Source organism: Bombina bombina, chromosome 7 (assembly GCF_027579735.1).
Source record: "Bombina bombina isolate aBomBom1 chromosome 7, aBomBom1.pri, whole genome shotgun sequence".
NCBI lineage: Eukaryota > Metazoa > Chordata > Amphibia > Anura > Bombinatoridae > Bombina > Bombina bombina.
This window is the reverse complement of record NC_069505.1, coordinates 558391870-558410192: the sequence shown is the minus strand read 5'-3', so window position 1 is coordinate 558410192 and position 18323 is coordinate 558391870. Positions and strand designations below refer to the sequence as shown.

At 42.2% G+C, this 18323-nt stretch overlaps 1 protein-coding gene across 1 annotated transcript in view; it reads left to right on the top strand.

Moving 5' to 3' along the window:
* Positions 1 to 17718, top strand: part of KIFC1 (kinesin family member C1) — a 57990-nt gene extending 40272 nt beyond the window's left edge. The window contains exons 15-17 of the mRNA XM_053721903.1: positions 8811 to 8884; positions 9026 to 9101; positions 16256 to 17718. Coding sequence (XP_053577878.1) covers positions 8811 to 8884; positions 9026 to 9101; positions 16256 to 16300 — 195 coding nt within the window. The 3' untranslated portion in view covers positions 16301 to 17718. The remainder of the gene's footprint in view (positions 1 to 8810; positions 8885 to 9025; positions 9102 to 16255) is intronic.
* Positions 17719 to 18323: the final 605 nt, after the last annotated feature.

Genomic DNA, 18323 nt, shown 5'->3' with positions numbered 1-18323 from the left:
CCCTTCTAGAGGTTCTAAGACCAAGGGGTATTGCAGTGGCACCTTATCTGGACGACATTCTAATCCAAACGTCGTCTCTTTCCAAAGCAAAGGCTCATACAGACATTGTTCTAGCCTTTCTCATATCTCACGGGTGGAAGGTGAACGTAGAAAAGAGTTCCCTGTCTCCGTCGACAAGAGTTCCCTTCTTGGGAACGATAATAGATTCTTTAAAAATGAAGATCTTCCTGACAAAAGTCAGAAAGTCAAAGCTTCTAAAGCTTGTCAAGTTCTTCATTCTATTCTGCAGCCTTCCATAGCTCAGTGCATGGTAGTAGTAGGGTTGATGGTTGCAGCAATGGACATAGTTCCTTTTGCTCAAATTCATCTAAGACCATTACAACTGTGCATTCTCAAGCAGTGGAATGGGGACTATACAGACTTGTCTCCAAAGATTCAAGTAGACCAGATGACCAGAGACTCACTCCGTTGGTGGTTGTCACAGGATCACCTGTCTCAGGGAATGAGTTTCCGCAGACCAGAGTGGGTCATTGTCACGACCGACGCCAGTCTATTAGGCTGGGGCGCGGTCTGGGATTCCCTGAAAGCTCAGGGTCTATGGTCTCGGGAAGAGTCTCTTCTCCCGATAAACATCCTGGAACTGAGAGCGATATTCAATGCTCTCCGGGCTTGGCCTCAACTAGCGAAGGCCGGATTCATAAGATTCCAGTCAGACAACATGACGACTGTAGCTTACATCAACCATCAGGGAGGAACAAGGAGTTCCTTGGCGATGAGAGAGGTATCCAAGATCATCAAATGGGCGGAGGATCACTCCTGCCATCTATCTGCAATTCACATCCCAGGAGTAGACAACTGGGAGGCGGATTATCTGAGTCGTCAGACTTTCCATCCGGGGGAGTGGGAACTCCACCCGGAGGTTTTTGCCCAGTTGACTCAATTATGGGACATTCCAGACATGGATCTGATGGCGTCTCGTCAGAACTTCAAGGTTCCTTGCTACGGGTCCAGATCCAGGGATCCCAAGGCGACTCTAGTGGATGCATTAGTGACGCCTTGGTCGTTCAACCTAGCTTATGCATTTCCACCGTTCCCTCTCCTTCCCAGGCTTGTAGCCAGGATCAAACAGGAGAAGGCCTCAGTGATTCTGATAGCTCCTGCGTGGCCACGCAGGACTTGGTATGCAGACCTGGTGAATATGTCATCGGCTCCACCATGGAAGCTACCTTTGAGACAGGATCTTCTAGTGCAAGGTCCATTCGAACATCCAAATCTAGTTTCTCTCCAGCTGACTGCTTGGAAATTGAACGCTTGATTTTATCCAAGCGCGGGTTTTCAGATTCAGTGATAGATACTCTGGTCCAAGCCAGAAAACCTGTGACTAGAAGGATTTACCATAAAATATGGAAAGGATATATCTGTTGGTGTGAATCCAAGGGATTCTCATGGATTAATATTCCCAGGATCCTCTCCTTTCTAACAAGAAGGTTTGGATAAGGGATTGTCAGCGAGTTCTCTAAAAGGACAGAGATCTGCTTTATCTGTCTTGTTACACAGACGACTGGCAGCTGTGCCAGATGTACAAGCTTTTGTACAGGCTTTGGTCAGAATCAAACCTGTTTACAGACCTTTGACTCCTCCCTGGAGTCTAAATTTAGTTTTTTCAGTTCTTCAAGGGGTTCCATTTGAACCCTTACATTCCATAGATATCAAGTTACTATCTTGGAAAGTTCTGTTTTTGGTTGCTATTTCTTCTGCTAGAAGAGTTTCTGAACTATCTGCTTTGCAGTGTGATCCACCCTATCTGGTGTTCCATTCAGATAAGGTTGTTTTGCATACCAAGCCTGGTTTTCTTCCAAAAGTTGTTTCCAACAAGAATATTAACCAGGAAATAGTTGTCCCTTCTTTGTGTCCGAATCCAGTTTCAAAGAAGGAACATTTGTTACACCATTTAGATGTAGTCCGTGCTTTAAAGTTCTATTTAGAAGCAACAAAGGATTTCAGACAAAACTTCTTTTTTGTTTGTCGTTTATTCTGGTAAGAGGAGAGGACAAAAAGCTACTGCTACCTCTCTTTCTTTCTGGCTGAAAAGCATTATCCGATTGGCTTATGAGACTGCCGGACGGCAGCCTCCTGAACGAATCACAGCTCACTCTACTAGGGCTGTGGCTTCCACATGGGCCTTCAAGAACGAGGCTTCTGTTGATCAGATATGTGAGGCAGCAACTTGATCTTCTCTGCACACTTTTGCCAAATTCTACAAATTTGATACTTTTTGCTTCTTCGGAGGCTATTTTTGGGAGAAAGGTTTTGCAAGCCGTGGTGCCTTCTGTTTAGGTAACCTGATTTGCTCCCTCCCTTCATCCGTGTCCTAAAGCTTTGGTATTGGTTCCCACAAGTAATGGATGACGCCGTGGACCGGACACACCAATGTTGGAGAAAACAGAATTTATGCTTACCTGATAAATTGCTTTCTCCAACGGTGTGTCCGGTCCACGGCCCGCCCTGGTTTTTTAATCAGGTTTGAAAAATTTCTCTCTCTATACACTACAGTCACCACGGCACCCTATAGTTTCTCCTTTTTTTCTCCTAACCGTCGGTCGAATGACTGGGGGGGCGGAGCCTGGGAGGGACTATATGGACAGCTCTTGCTGTGTGCTCTCCTTGCCTTTCCCTGTGGGGGAGGAGAATATCCCACAAGTAATGGATGACGCCGTGGACCGGACACACCGTTGGAGAAAGCAATTTATCAGGTAAGCATAAATTCTGTTTTCTCCTGTTAAGTGTGATCAGTCCACGGGTCATCATTACTTCTGGGATATTAACTGCTCCCCTACAGGAAGTGCAAGAGGATTCACCCAGCAGAGCTGCTATATAGCTCCTCCCCTCTACGTCACCTCCAGTCATTCTCTTGCACCCAACAAATAGATAGGATGTGTGAGAGGACTGTGGTGATTTTAATTAGTTTATTACCTTCAATCAAAAGTTTGTTATTTTATAATAGCACCGGAGTGTGTTATTCATTCTCTGGTAGAATTTGAAGAAGAATCTACCTGAGTTTTTTCTATGATTTTAGCCGGAGTAGTTAAGATCATATTGCTGTTTCTCGGCCATCTGAGGAGAGGTAAACTTCAGATCAGGGGACAGCGGGCAGATTAATCTGCAAAAAGGTATGTAGCAGTTTATTATTTTCTGACATGGAATTGATGAGAAAATCCTGCCATACCGTTATAATGTAAACTCAGCCTTAAATGCAGCAAATGTATCTGGTATCAGGCTGTCATGTATGTATACTCTACACTTCAGTATTCTGGGGAATGGTACTTCACTGGATTTATACTGTATGCATAGATTTAACCTAATTTGCAGGGACTTGCAATAGGTTTTTAAAATAACAATTAATTTCTTGAGGTTAAACGTTTTTTTGCTGGCATGTAAAATCGTTTATTTCTCTAAGGTACTGGGTGAAAAAATGTTTTGGGCACTGTTTTTCCCACTTGGCAATAGTTTTGTTTAAATTTAAACAGTTTACTGACATCCCTCACTGTTATGTGTGAGGGGGAGGGGCCATTTTTGGCGCTTTTACTACGCATCAAAAAACTCAGTCAGAGGTTCATTTTCTTCCTGTATGATCCGGTTCATCTCTACAGAACTCAGGGATCTTCAAAGCTTGTTTTAAGGGAGGTAATTATTCACAGCAGAGCTGTGAAGATTGTAGTTGACTGTGATAAAAAACGTTTTTTTGTGTATTTTTTTCTGCTGTCAGGGTTAGTTATCCTTTGCTAATGGGAACAATCCTTTGCTAAAATTGTATATTTCTTACAAAGTTTTGATGCTATAATTTTTTTTTTTCTTTCTGTGCTTCTTATAGGCACAGTTCGTTTTTACATTATTGTAAATTACTTGAAAAAGCATTTCCAAGTTGCTAGTTAATTGCTAGTGTGTTAAACATGTCTGATTCAGAGGAAGATACATGTGCTATATGTGCTAATGCCAAAGTGGAGCCCAATAGAAATTTATGTACTAACTGTATTGATGCTACTTTAAATAAAAGTCAATCTGTACAAATTGAACATATTTCACCAAACAACGAGGGGAGAGTTATGCCGACTAACTCGCCTCACGTGTCAGTACCTGCATCTCCCGCTCGGGAGGTGCGTGATATTGTAGCGCCGAGTACATCTGGGCGGCCATTACAAATCACATTACAGGATATGGCTACTGTTATGACTGAAGTTTTGGCTAAACTACCAGAACTGAGAGGTAAGCGTGATCACTCTGGGGTGAGAACAGAGTGCGCTGATAATATTAGGGCCATGTCAGACACTGCGTCACAGGTGGCAGAACATGAGGACGGAGAACTTCATTCTGTGGGTGACGGTTCTGATCCAAACAGACTGGATTCAGATATTTCAAATTTTAAATTTAAGCTGGAAAACCTCCGTGTCTTACTAGGGGAGGTATTAGCGGCTCTGAATGATTGTAACACAGTTGCAATACCAGAGAAAATGTGTAGGTTGGATAGATATTTTGCGGTACCGGCGAGTACTGATGTTTTTCCTATACCTAAGAGACTTACTGAAATTGTTACTAAGGAGTGGGATAGACCCGGTGTGCCGTTCTCACCCCCTCCGATATTTAGAAAAATGTTTCCAATAGACGCCGCCACACGGGACTTATGGCAAACGGTCCCTAAGGTGGAGGGAGCAGTTTCTACTTTAGCTAAGCGTACCACTATCCCGGTGGAGGATAGCTGTGCTTTTTCAGATCCAATGGATAAAAAATTAGAGGGTTACCTTAAGAAAATGTTTGTTCAACAAGGTTTTATATTGCAACCTCTTGCATGTATTGCGCCTGTCACGGCTGCAGCAGCATTTTGGTTTGAGTCTCTGGAAGAGACACTTGAATCATCTACACTAGATGACATTACACACAAACTTAAATTCCTTAAGTTAGCTAACTCATTTATTTCAGATGCCGTAGTACATTTAACTAAACTTACGGCTAAAAATTCCGGATTCGCCATTCAGGCACGCAGAGCTCTGTGGCTAAAATCCTGGTCAGCTGATGTTACGTCTAAATCTAAATTGCTTAATATACCTTTCAAAGGGCAGACCTTATTCGGGCCCGGATTGAAAGAGATTATCGCTGACATTACAGGAGGTAAAGGCCATGCCCTGCCTCAGGACAAAGCCAAAGCCAAGGCTAGACAGTCTAATTTTCGTTCCTTTCGTAATTTCAAAGCAGGAGCAGCATCAACTTCCTCTGCACCAAAACAGGAAGGAGCTGTTGCTCGCTACAGACAAGGCTGGAAACCTAACCAGTCCTGGAACAAGGGCAAACAGGCCAGAAAACCTGCTGCTGCCCCTAAGACAGCATGAATTGAGGGCCCCCGATCCGGGACCGGATCTAGTGGGGGGCAGACTTTCTCTCTTCGCCCAGGCTTGGGCAAGAGATGTTCAGGATCCCTGGGCGTTAGGGATCATATCTCAGGGATACCTTCTGGACTTCAAATCCTCTCCCCCAAGAGGGAGATTTCATCTGTCAAGGTTGTCAACAAACCAAACAAAGAAGGAAGCGTTTCTACGCTGCGTACAAGATCTTTTATTAATGGGAGTGATCCATCCAGTTCCGCGGTCGGAACAAGGACAAGGGTTTTACTCAAATCTGTTTGTAGTTCCCAAAAAAGAGGGAACTTTCAGGCCAATCTTGGATTTAAAAATCCTAAACAAATTCCTAAGAGTTCCATCGTTCAAGATGGAAACTATTCGAACAATTTTGCCCATGATCCAAGAGGGTCAGTACATGACCACAGTGGATTTAAAGGATGCTTATCTTCACATACCGATTCACAGAAATCATTACCGGTATCTAAGGTTTGCCTTTTTAGACAGGCATTACCAGTTTGTAGCTCTTCCATTCGGATTGGCTACGGCCCCAAGAATCTTCACAAAGGTTCTGGGTACTCTTCTGGCGGTACTAAGACCGCGAGGAATTTCGGTAGCTCCGTACCTAGACGACATTCTGATACAAGCTTCAAGCTTTCAAACTGCCAAGTCTCATACAAAGTTAGTACTGGCATTTCTAAGGTCGCATGGATGGAAGGTGAACGAAAAGAAAAGTTCTCTCTTTCCACTCACAAGAGTTCCCTTCCTGGGGACTCTGATAGATTCTGTAGAAATGAAGATTTACCTGACAGAAGACAGGTTAACAAAGCTTCAAAATGCATGCCGTGTCCTTCATTCCATTCAACACCCGTCAGTGGCTCAATGCATGGAGGTGATCGGCTTAATGGTAGCGGCAATGGACATAGTACCCTTTGCACGCCTACATCTCAGACCGCTGCAATTGTGCATGCTAAGTCAGTGGAATGGGGATTACTCAGATTTGTCCCCTACTCTGAATCTGGATCAAGAGACCAGAAATTCTCTTCTATGGTGGCTTTCTCGGCCACATCTGGCCAGGGGGATGCCATTCAGCAGGCCAGATTGGACAATTGTGACAACAGACGCCAGCCTACTAGGGTGGGGCGCTGTCTGGAATTCTCTGAAGGCTCAGGGACCATGGACTCAGGAGGAGAGTCTCCTGCCAATAAACATTCTGGAATTGAGAGCAGTTCTCAATGCCCTTCTGGCTTGGCCCCAGTTAACAACTCGGGGGTTCATCAGGTTTCAGTCGGACAACATCACGACTGTAGCTTACATCAACCATCAAGGAGGGACAAGAAGCTCCCTAGCTATGATGGAAGTATCAAAGATAATTCGTTGGGCAGAGTCTCACTCTTGCCACCTGTCAGCAATCCACATCCCGGGAGTGGAGAACTGGGAGGCGGATTTCCTAAGTCGTCAGACCTTTCATCCGGGGGAGTGGGAACTTCATCCGGAGGTCTTTGCCCAAATACTTCGACGTTGGGGCAAACCAGAGATAGATCTCATGGCGTCTCGACAGAACGCCAAGCTTCCTTGTTACGGGTCCAGATCCAGGGATCCGGGAGCGGTTCTGATAGATGCTTTGACAGCACCTTGGTCCTTCGGGATGGCTTATGTGTTTCCACCCTTCCCGATGCTTCCTCGTTTGATTGCCAGAATCAAACAGGAGAGAGCATCGGTGATTCTAATAGCGCCTGCGTGGCCACGCAGGACTTGGTATGCAGATCTAGTGGACATGTCATCCTGTCCACCTTGGTCTCTGCCTCTGAGACAGGACCTTCTGATCCAGGGTCCCTTCAAACATCAAAATCTAATTTCTCTGAAGCTGACTGCTTGGAAATTGAACGCTTGATTTTATCAAAACGTGGTTTTTCTGAGTCAGTAATTGATACTTTAATACAGGCTAGGAAACCTGTTACCAGAAAGATTTACCATAAAATATGGCGTAAATACCTATATTGGTGCGAATCCAAAGGTTACTCTTGGAGTAAGGTTAGGATTCCTAGGATATTGTCTTTTCTACAAGAAGGTTTAGAAAAGGGGTTATCCGCTAGTTCCTTAAAGGGACAGATTTCAGCTCTGTCCATTCTGTTACACAAACGTCTGTCAGAAGTTCCAGACGTTCAGGCTTTTTGTCAGGCTTTGGCCAGGATTAAGCCTGTGTTTAAAGCTGTTGCTCCGCCATGGAGTTTAAACCTTGTTCTTAACGTGTTACAGGGCGTTCCGTTTGAACCCCTTCATTCCATTGATATAAAGTTGTTATCTTGGAAAGTTCTATTTTTAATGGCTATTTCCTCGGCTCGAAGAGTCTCTGAGTTATCAGCCTTACATTGTGATTCTCCTTATTTGATTTTCCACTCGGATAAGGTAGTTCTGCGTACTAAACCTGGGTTCTTACCTAAGGTAGTCACTAACAGGAATATCAATCAAGAGATTGTTGTTCCATCCTTGTGTCCAAATCCTTCTTCGAGGAAGGAACGACTTCTGCACAATCTGGATGTAGTTCGTGCCCTAAAATTTTATTTACAGGCAACTAAAGATTTTCGACAAACGTCTTCCCTGTTTGTCGTTTACTCTGGTCAGAGGAGAGGTCAAAAAGCTTCTGCTACCTCTCTCTCTTTTTGGCTTCGTAGCATAATTCGTTTAGCTTCTGAGACTGCTGGACAGCAGCCTCCTGAAAGAATTACAGCTCATTCCACTAGAGCTGTGGCTTCCACTTGGGCCTTTAAGAATGAGGCCTCTGTTGAACAGATTTGCAAGGCTGCAACTTGGTCTTCGCTTCATACTTTTTCCAAATTTTACAAATTTGACACTTTTGCTTCTTCGGAGGCTATTTTTGGGAGAAAGGTTCTTCAGGCAGTGGTTCCTTCTGTATAAAGAGCCTGCCTGTCCCTCCCGTCATCCGTGTACTTTTGCTTTGGTATTGGTATCCCAGAAGTAATGATGACCCGTGGACTGATCACACTTAACAGGAGAAAACATAATTTATGCTTACCTGATAAATTCCTTTCTCCTGTAGTGTGATCAGTCCACGGCCCGCCCTGTTTTTTACGGCAGGCAAATATTTTTTAAATTATACTCCAGTCACCACTACACCCTTTGGCTTCTCCTTTCTCGTTGGTCCTTGGTCGAATGACTGGAGGTGACGTAGAGGGGAGGAGCTATATAGCAGCTCTGCTGGGTGAATCCTCTTGCACTTCCTGTAGGGGAGCAGTTAATATCCCAGAAGTAATGATGACCCGTGGACTGATCACACTACAGGAGAAAGGAATTTATCAGGTAAGCATAAATTATGTTTTTTTTTTATATATATAAAATTTATTATTTTTTTTACATAAATTAAGCAGACTCTTATATTTATTTATTTTTTTCCCTCAACAGGAATCCCACATTCCATACCGAAACAGTAAGCTGACATACCTGTTGCAGAATAGTCTCGGGGGAAATGCAAAAGTGTAAGTAAAACATTTTTTCTTTTTTTCTTAAAATAATTAATATTAATTTGTAGTATAGTAAATGAAAAAGTGCTGAGAAATATATTTGTGCATTTGACAGTAACCATAAATGTAAACTATTTATTATACTTTATATTTCAGGTTGATGTTTGTGAACATTTCTCCACTTGAAGAAAATTTTGGAGAGTCCATAAATTCTCTACGCTTTGCCAGCAAGGTGAGTTGTTTATCTGGGTAAGCTGATTTTGTGGTGTCTAAAATTTTAAGCAGTTAATAAAATAATAGAGTAATCTTAATGCACTTTGACTTAAAAACCACATCCAATCTCAGGTAATCCTTTGACTTAAAAACCCCAACAAATCTCAGGTAATCCTCCCCTTCTTAAAGGGACACTGAACCCAAATTTTTTCTTTTGTGATTCAGATAGAGCATGGCATTTTAAGCAACTTTCTAATTTATTCCTATTATCAAATTTTCTCCAACATTGGTGTGTCCGGTCCACGGCGTCATCCATTACTTGTGGGATATTCTCCTCCCCTACAGGGAAAAGCAAGGAGAGCACACAGCAAGAGCTGTCCATATAGCTCCCCCTCTGGCTCCGCCCCCCAGTCATTCTCCTTGCCGCTCTGAACTATAGCATCTCCACGGGGATGGTGAGGAGTTTGTGGTGTTAGTTGTAGTTTTTTATTTCTTCTATCAAGAGTTTGTTATTTTAAAATAGTGCTGGTATGTACTATTTACTCTGAAACAGAAAGAGATGAAGAGTTCTGTTTAAAAGAGGAGTATGATTTTAGCAGCAGTAACTAAAATCGATTGCTGTTCCCACACAGGACTGTTGAGATGAGAGAACTTCAGTTGGGGGGAACAGTTTGCAGACTTTTCTGCTCAAGGTATGACTAGCCATTTTCTAACAAGACTGTGTAATGCTGGAAGGCTGTCATTTTTCCCTCATGGGGATCGGTAAGCCATTTTCTTAGACTTAGAAAGAATAAAGGGCTTATTATGGGCTATTAACTGGTGGACACTCTTAAGGGCTAAATCGATTGTTTATTTAAGTTTTTATTTAAAGTTTGAAGTGGATTTCACACTTTTATTATTTGGGGAACGTTTTTTATCGCCAGGCACTAGTTAAGACACCTTCCCAGTCAGGAAGGGCCTTTCACTGTATTAGGCAGAGCCTCATTTTCGCGCCATTTTTGAACAGTTTCTTTTAAGTACAGTGCATGCAGATGCATGTGAGAGGGTCTGGTGTCCACTGAAAAAGTTCCTAGAAGGCTTGAAATACCCCCCTGGGATAGTTGAAGTCACAACAAAGGCTGTGGCTGGGACTGTAGTGGGGTTAAAATTGCAAACGGCTCCGGTTTCCACATTTTAAGGGTTAACAGCTTGAAAATTGGGGTGCAATACTTTGAATGCATTAAGACACTGTGGTGAAAATTTGGTAAAGATTGGATAATTCCTTCATAGTTTTTCACATATTCAGTAATAAAGTGTGCCCTGTTTAACATTTAAAGAGACAGTAACGGTTTTGTTTTAAAACGGTTTTGTTTTAAAACGTTTTTTGTACTTTATTAACCAGTTTAAGCCTGTTTAACATGTCTGTACCTTCTGATAGATCATGTTCTGTATGTATGGAAGCCAATGTGGTTCCCCCTTCAAATATATGTGATAATTGTGCCATAGCGTCCAAACACAGTAAGGACAGTATTGTCACAAATAGTAAGGTTGCCCAGGATGATTCCTCAGATGAAGGAAGTAGAGATAGTTCTACATCTTCTCCTTCTGTGTCTATACCATTTATGCCCGCGCAGGCGACCCCTAGTACTTCTAGCGCGCCAATGCTTGTTACAATGCAACAATTGACGGCAGTAATGGATAACTCCATAGCTAATATTTTATCCAAAATGCCAGCATTTCAGAGAAAGCGCGATTGCTCTGTTTTAAACACTGTAGAGCAGGAGGGCGCTGATGATAATTTTTCTGTCATACCCTCACACCAGTCTGAAGTGGCAGTGAGGGAGGGTTTCTCAGATGGAGAAATTTCTGATACAGGAAGAATTTCTCAGCAGGCAGAACCTGATGTTGTGACATTTAAATTTAAATCAGAGCATCTCTGCGCATTACTTAAGGAGGTGCTATCTACTCTGGATGATTGTGACAATCTGGTCATCCCAGAAAACTTGTGCAAGATGGACAAGTTCCTAGAGATCCCGGTGCACCCTGATGCCTTTCCGATACCTAAACGGGTGGCGGACATAGTGAATAAGGAGTGGGAGAAGCCAGGCATACCTTTTGTCCCTCCTCCTATATTTTAAGAAATTGTTCCCTATGGTCGACCCCAGGAAGGACATATGGCAAACAGTCCCTAAGGTCGAGGGGGCGGTTTCTACACTAGCCAAACGCACGACCATTCCCATTGAGGACAATTGTGTTTTCAAAGATCCTATGGATAAAAAATTGGAGGGTTTGCTTAAAAAGATTTTTGTACAGCAAGGTTACCTCCTTCAACCTATTTTGTGCATTATTCCTGTCACTTCAGCGGCGTGGTTCTGGTTCGAGGAACTGGAAAAGTCGCTCAGTAGGGAGACTCCGTATGAGGAAGTCATGGACAGAATTCACGCACTTAAGTTAGCTAATTCCTTTATTTTAGACGCCGCTTTGCAGTTAGCGAGATTAGCGGCGAAAAATTCAGGGTTTGCAATTGTGGCGCGCAGAGCGCTCTGGCTAAAGTCTTGGTCGGCGGATGTATCTTCCAAGACAAAATTGCTTAATATCCCTTTCAAAGGTAAGACCCTTTTTGGGGCCAGAATTGAAAGAAATTATTTCAGACATCACTGGGGGAAAGGGCCATGCCCTCCCACAGGATAGGCCTTTCAAGGCTAAGAATAAGTCCAATTTTCGTTCCTTTCGCAATTTCAGGAACAGACCGGCTTCTAACTCGGCAGCCTCTAGACAAGAGGGTAACGCTTCCCAGACTAAACCAGCTTGGAAACCAATGCAAGGCTGGAATAAGGGTAAACAGGCCAAGAAGCCTGCTGCTGCTACCAAGACAGCATGAAGGGGTAGCCCCCGATCCGGGACCGGATCTAGTAGGGGACAGACTCTCTCTCTTTGCTCAGGCTTGGGCAAGAGATGTTCAGGATCCCTGGACACTAGAAATAGTCTCTCAGGGTTATCTTCTAGAATTCAAGGAACTACCCACAAGGGGAAGGTTCCACATTTCTCACTTATCTTCAAACCAAATAAGTAGACAGGCATTCTTACATTGTGTAGAAGACCTGTTAAAATGGGAGTGATACACCCAGTTCCAACTGTGGAACAAGGTCAGGGGTTTTTACTCAAATCTGTTTGTAGTTCCCAAAGAAGAGGGAACTTTCAGACCAATTCTGGATTTAAAAATTCTAAACAAATTTCTCAGAGTTCCATCGTTCAAAATGGAAACCATTCGAACAATTTTACCTACAATCCAGGAGGGTCAATATATGACTACCGTGGATTTAAAGGATGCGTATCTACATATTCCTATCCACAAAGATCATCATCAGTTCCTAAGGTTCGCCTTTCTGGACAAACATTATCAGTTCGTGGCTCTCCCATTCGGACTAGCCACTGCTCCCAGAATTTTCACAAAGGTGCTAGGGTCCCTTCTAGCAGTTCTAAGACCAAGGGGCATTGCAGTGGCACCTTATCTGAACGACATTCTAATTCAAGCGTCGTCTCTTTCCAAGGCAAAGGCTCATACAGACATTGATCTAGCCTTTCTCAGATCTCACGGGTGGAAGGTGAACGTAGAAAAGAGTTCCCTGTCTCCGTCGACAAGAGTTCCCTTTTTGGGAACAATAATAGATTCTTTTGAAAGAAGATCTTCCTGACAGAAGTCAGAAAGTCAAAGCTTCTAAACGCTTGTCAAGTTCTTCTCTCTATTCTGCAGCCTTCCATAGCTCAGTGCATGGAAGTAGTAGGGTTGATGGTTGCAGCAATGGACATAGTTCCTTTTGCTCGAATTCATCTAAGACCATTACAACTGTGCATGCTCCAGTAGACAGGATCACCTGTCTCAGGGAATGAGTTTCTGCAGACCAAAGTGGGTCATTGTCACGACCGACGCCAGTCTATCAGGCTGGGGCGCGGTCTGGGATTCCCTGAAAACTCAGGGTTTATGGTCTCGGGAAGAGTCTCTTCTCCCGATCAACATCCTGGAACTGAGAGCGATATTCAATGCTCTCCGGGCTTGGCCTCATCTAGCGAAGGCCGGATACATAAGATTCCAGTCAGATAACATGACGACTGTAGCTTACATCAACCATCAGGGAGGAACAAGGAGTTCCTTGGCGATGAGAGAGGTATCCAAGATCATCAAATGGGCGGAGGATCACTCCTGCCACCTATCTGCAATCCACATCCCAGGAGTAGACAACTGGGAGGCGGATTATCTGAGTCGTCAGATTTTCTATCTGGGGGAGTGGGAACTCCACCCGGAGGTGTTTGCCCAGTTGACTCAATTATGGGGCATTCCAGACATGGATCTGATGGCGTCTCGTCAGAACTTCAAGGTTCCTTGCTACGGGTCCAGATCCAGGGATCCCAAGGCCACTCTAGTGGATGCATTAGTGGCGCCTTGGTCGTTCAACCTAGCTTATGCGTTTCCACCGTTCCCTCTCCTTCCCAGGCTTGTAGCCAGGATCAGACAGGAGAAGGCCTCAGTGATTCTGATAGCTCCTGCGTGGCCGCGCAGGACTTGGTATGCAGACCTGGTGAATATGTCATCGGCTCCACCATGGAAGCTACCTTTGAGACAGGATCTTCTAGTACAAGGTCCATTCGAACATCCAAATCTAATTTCTCTGCAGCTGACTGCTTGGAAATTGAACGTTTGATTTTATCCAAGCGTGGGTTTTCAGATTCAGTGATAGATCCAGAAAACCTGTGTCTAGAAAGATTTACCATAAAATATGGAAAAGATATATCTGTTGGTGTGAATCCAAGGGATTCTCCTGGAGTAAGATTAAAATTCCTAAGATCCTCTCCTTTCTCCAAGAAGGTTTGGATAAGGGATTGTCAGCGAGTTCTCTAAAAGGACAGATTTCTGCTTTATCTGTCTTGTTATACAAACGACTGGCAGCTGTGCCAGAGGTACAAGCTTTTGTACAGGCTTTGGTCAGAATCAAACCTGTTTACAGACCCTTGACTCCTCCTTGGAGTCTAAATTTAGTTCTTTCAGTTCTTCAGGGGGTTCCGTTTGAACCCTTACATTCCATAGATATCAAGTTGCTATCTTGGAAAGTTCTGTTTTTGGTTGCTATTTCTTCTGCTAGAAGAGTTTCTGGATTATCTGCTTTGCAGTGTGATCCACCCTATCTGGTGTTCCATTCAGATAAGGTTATTTTGCGTACCAAGCCTGGTTTTCTTCCAAAAGTTGTTTCCAACAAGAATATTAACCAGGAAATAGTTGTTCCTTCTCTGTGCCCGAATCCAGTTTCAAAGAAAGAACGTTTGTTACACAATTTAGATGTAGTCTGTGCTTTAAAGTTCTATTTAGAAGCAACAAAGAATTTTAGACAAACCTCATCCTTGTTTGTCGTTTACTCTGGTAAGAGGAGAGGACAAAAAGCTATTGCTACCTCTCTTTCTTTCTGGCTGAAAAGCATTATCCGATTGGCTTATGAGACTGCCGGACGGCAGCCTCCTGAACGAATCACAGCTCACTCCACTAGGGCTGTGGCTTCCACATGGGCCTTCAAGAACGAGGCTTCTGTTAATCAGATATGTAAGGCAGCGACTTGGTCTTCTCTGCACACTTTTGCCAAATTTTACAAATTTGATATTTTTGCTTCTTCGGAGGCTGTTTTTGGGAGAAAGGTTTTGCAAGCCGTGATGCCTTCTGTTTAGGTAACCTGATTTGCTCCCTCCCTTCATCCGTGTCCTAAAGCTTTGGTATTGGTTCCCACAAGTAATGGATGAGGCCGTGGACCGGACACACCAATGTTGGAGAAAACAGAATTTATGCTTACCTGATAAATTACTTTCTCCAACGGTGTGTCCGGTCCACGGCCCACCCTGGTTTTTTAATCAGGTTTGAAAAAATTTTCTTTTTCTTTATACACTACAGTCACCCTATAGTTTCTCCTTTTTCTCCTAACCGTCGGTCGAATGACTGGGGGGCGGAGCCAGAGGGGGAGCTATATGGACAGCTCTTGCTGTGTGCTCTCCTTGCTTTTCCCTGTAGGGGAGGAGAATATCCCACAAGTAATGGATGACGCCGTGGACCGGACACATCGTTGGAGAAAGTAATTTATCAGGTAAGCATAAATTCTGTTTTCTTCATTCTCTTGGTATCTTTATTTGAAATGCAAGAATGTAAGTTTAGATGCCGGCCCATTTTTGGTGAACAACCTGGATTGTTCTTGCTGATTGGTGGATAAATTCATCCATCAATAAAAAAGTGCTTTCCAGAGTTCTTAACAAAAAAAAAAAAGCTTAGATGCCTTTTTTCAGATAAAGATAACAAGAGAATGAAGAAAAAATGATAATAGGAGTAAATTAGAAAGTTGCTTAAAATTGCATGTTATATCTGAATCGCAAAATAATTTTTTTGGGTTCAGTGTCCCTTTTAATAGAGGAAAAAATACAGGAATAAAGTACTAAGTGAGTGGCTCAAAAAGTAAGGAAAAAATAATACCAAATAACCTTTTCTATAATTTCCACAAATAAAATTCATTGTGATTTATTTATACAAAAGTTAGTCAAAAGTGATAAAATAGGTCAAATCTGTTAAATAATAAATATTGTATAACAAAAATTATAAATGTCCAAAGGACATCTCCCTTTGAAATTTCCCTTTAACCAACTCTACAGACAAACAATAACTCTCCATTAAAAAAATATATATTGTGTGTGTGTATAAAAGGATGGAACAAGTTTTAATCATGTTGTAAGGTGTCTTACTCCAAATTTAGTAATCTTTATTCTAAGGCAGTGGCATGAATCACAACGTCCTCTCCTTCAGTTCTGACTTAATTTGGGGACGGTATTTTTATTGCGGTCTCCTTGTTAACGTTCCAATTGGATAATTGTGGGTCATCTATTCATAGTAGATAGTATAATATAGATTTGTGTTCTTGTCCACATTAAAATCCACCATTAAACTTTTTTTTTACAATATTTAGCTCAGGGTCCGGTCCTCCATCTGCCTTTTAGTTGTGACTAGACGGGAATATGTAATGCTAAATTGGTAGTTAAACCTCAATGTGTTTCACCCATTAAGTGCTTTTTAATGATAAAACATAAGTATTTTTTTTTTTTTAAGTTTTGAAAGCCCTGTGTATTTTGTTTAACCTCTCCTTGTGTTTTTGTTTTGTTTTTTTACTCTAGGTAAACGAGTGTGTTATTGGAACAGCTCGTGCCAACCGGAAGTGAGATCCAGGAGTCTTATATTTGCCACTTTTTTTTTTTTTTTGTGTGTGTAAACCGTCCTTGTTTGTCATAACTGTAAACCAGCCAAGGCTTTTGATCATTTGGACTCTGGATACTGACCACAAATTTTTTTTATTCAGTTTAAGCATTGCAGAACTTGGGTTACTGTGTTTTGTTTTTTTAAAATCTACATTCATTAAGGGCACCATAGTGCAAAACAGCACTGTGGTCTTCACTGTATACCTGCATTGTATATTGATTCTTCAATCAAAACAAGCTTTGACTGCGTTTGGCAAACAAAAAATCAACCATAGTGGCATTGTTTTTATTTTTTTACCTGCGGAAATATTTTTTACTTTTCTATAAAAAAGATCTATACCAGAAAAAAACCTTTAGAACTAATCGTTTGTTGCGTATTTATAAAAGCTTTATCTAAAACTCTAGTATTCATATTCTTGTAGCAGTAGGTTATGTACTGTTGTCTGTGTTCCCTCAAAGGCCACATTTTGTGAGCAGCCCAGCAGTGAAACAGTTAATAAGGGAGGCATACTTTGACGTCTGCATTGTGTAGTGTTTGCTAACTGCAGGGTGTGGTTCCCTAATTAAATGTTTTACTGGCGCGCTGCTCACAAAACGTGGCCTTAGAGGGAATAATGATTTTTGAGCAGGCCTTTTAAAGGGACAGTTGGCACCTTGAGATTTCTATATATAATTTTTTAGATGTGTAATAAAACAACTTTGCAACATCCTTTCATTATTAACCCCATTTTTGTGTAATTTAGCTCAGAAAATTGTGAATTTTCTAATTCCCAGAACTTCAAATGCACCCTGCTGGCTTCTCAATTCTAACTTTGCTACATAGCTGACTTTGATAGTGGCTAGCCTTTTTGTCTGCTGACTAAAGGTCAGATTGGCTCTTCTAAATAAGGCAAATAGTGGGCTAAGTTTGGCTAATGAAAAACCATTGCAGTAAAAAGGATGTTTTTTTTTAATTTAAACTTTAAGACTTGGCTGATACGCTATTTGACAGCAACAGCACAAATATCTTACAAGGTGTTCACTGTCCCTTTAAGACATTTTGCCTGTGTCCATAATTTTGTATAGGAGGCAGAGTTAATAGTTAAAGCTTTTGTAATTACCAGCAACGAAAAACGTACTTTGGTTATATATAATTTATATGTACATTGTGAAGGAGAATTTGCCTTGTGCCATTTGTAAATATAATATGTATTTATTTTAATCGTACCAATGTTATATAGTGTACATAGATTATTTTTTTCCCACTATATATTAATTCCACACAAAGTATGTAGATATGCTTTCTATATTGCCTGTGTCTATTCTCCCTTTACATATACAATTTGTATATATTTACTTCCAGGCTATCTGTTTACAATAAAAATAGTTTTGGGATAAAAAAATGTTTTTATTTGTTGTGATCTTCAAAACATTTGCTAAAAAATTTCCCTGCGGGGGAATGCTTCCGGGCGGCGGCCATGATGGACGCTTATTTTAGAGGCTGAGAAATCGGGCTTATATTTCTGCTGCATATAGCTCGATTGTGGCACCATTTATGTTTGTGTGTGCTATACTTTGCAACCACAGATTCTGCTGCACACTTTGATATGTTTTGACACTCCAACTTTAGTCCTAAAATACCTTAACAAGGAGGTACGCAGTAGCGGCCTAGAAAGAGCCAGACCTTCATCTAACCCCCCCCCCCCCCCCCGGGCTCCCCGGGTATAGCAGCTTGTAAAGCTGTCCTATTGTACCTATACCGACATCGTAAACATGGCACTTGACTGGCAACCCCTTGAAGATGCAATTTGCAACCTTCTTGAAGAGCATTACCAGAAACTATTCCGTCTGATCTCTAATAGCTTTAACATGCAATTACCCTACCATGCAGATAACGAAGTCGATCAGCAGCCTACGGAGCCCCAGTACGTGTGTGCAATCATTGATAAGGACTTGATCAGCCTTGCATCTACACTGGTAACAGGGGAGAACCATACTGCTGACCCGG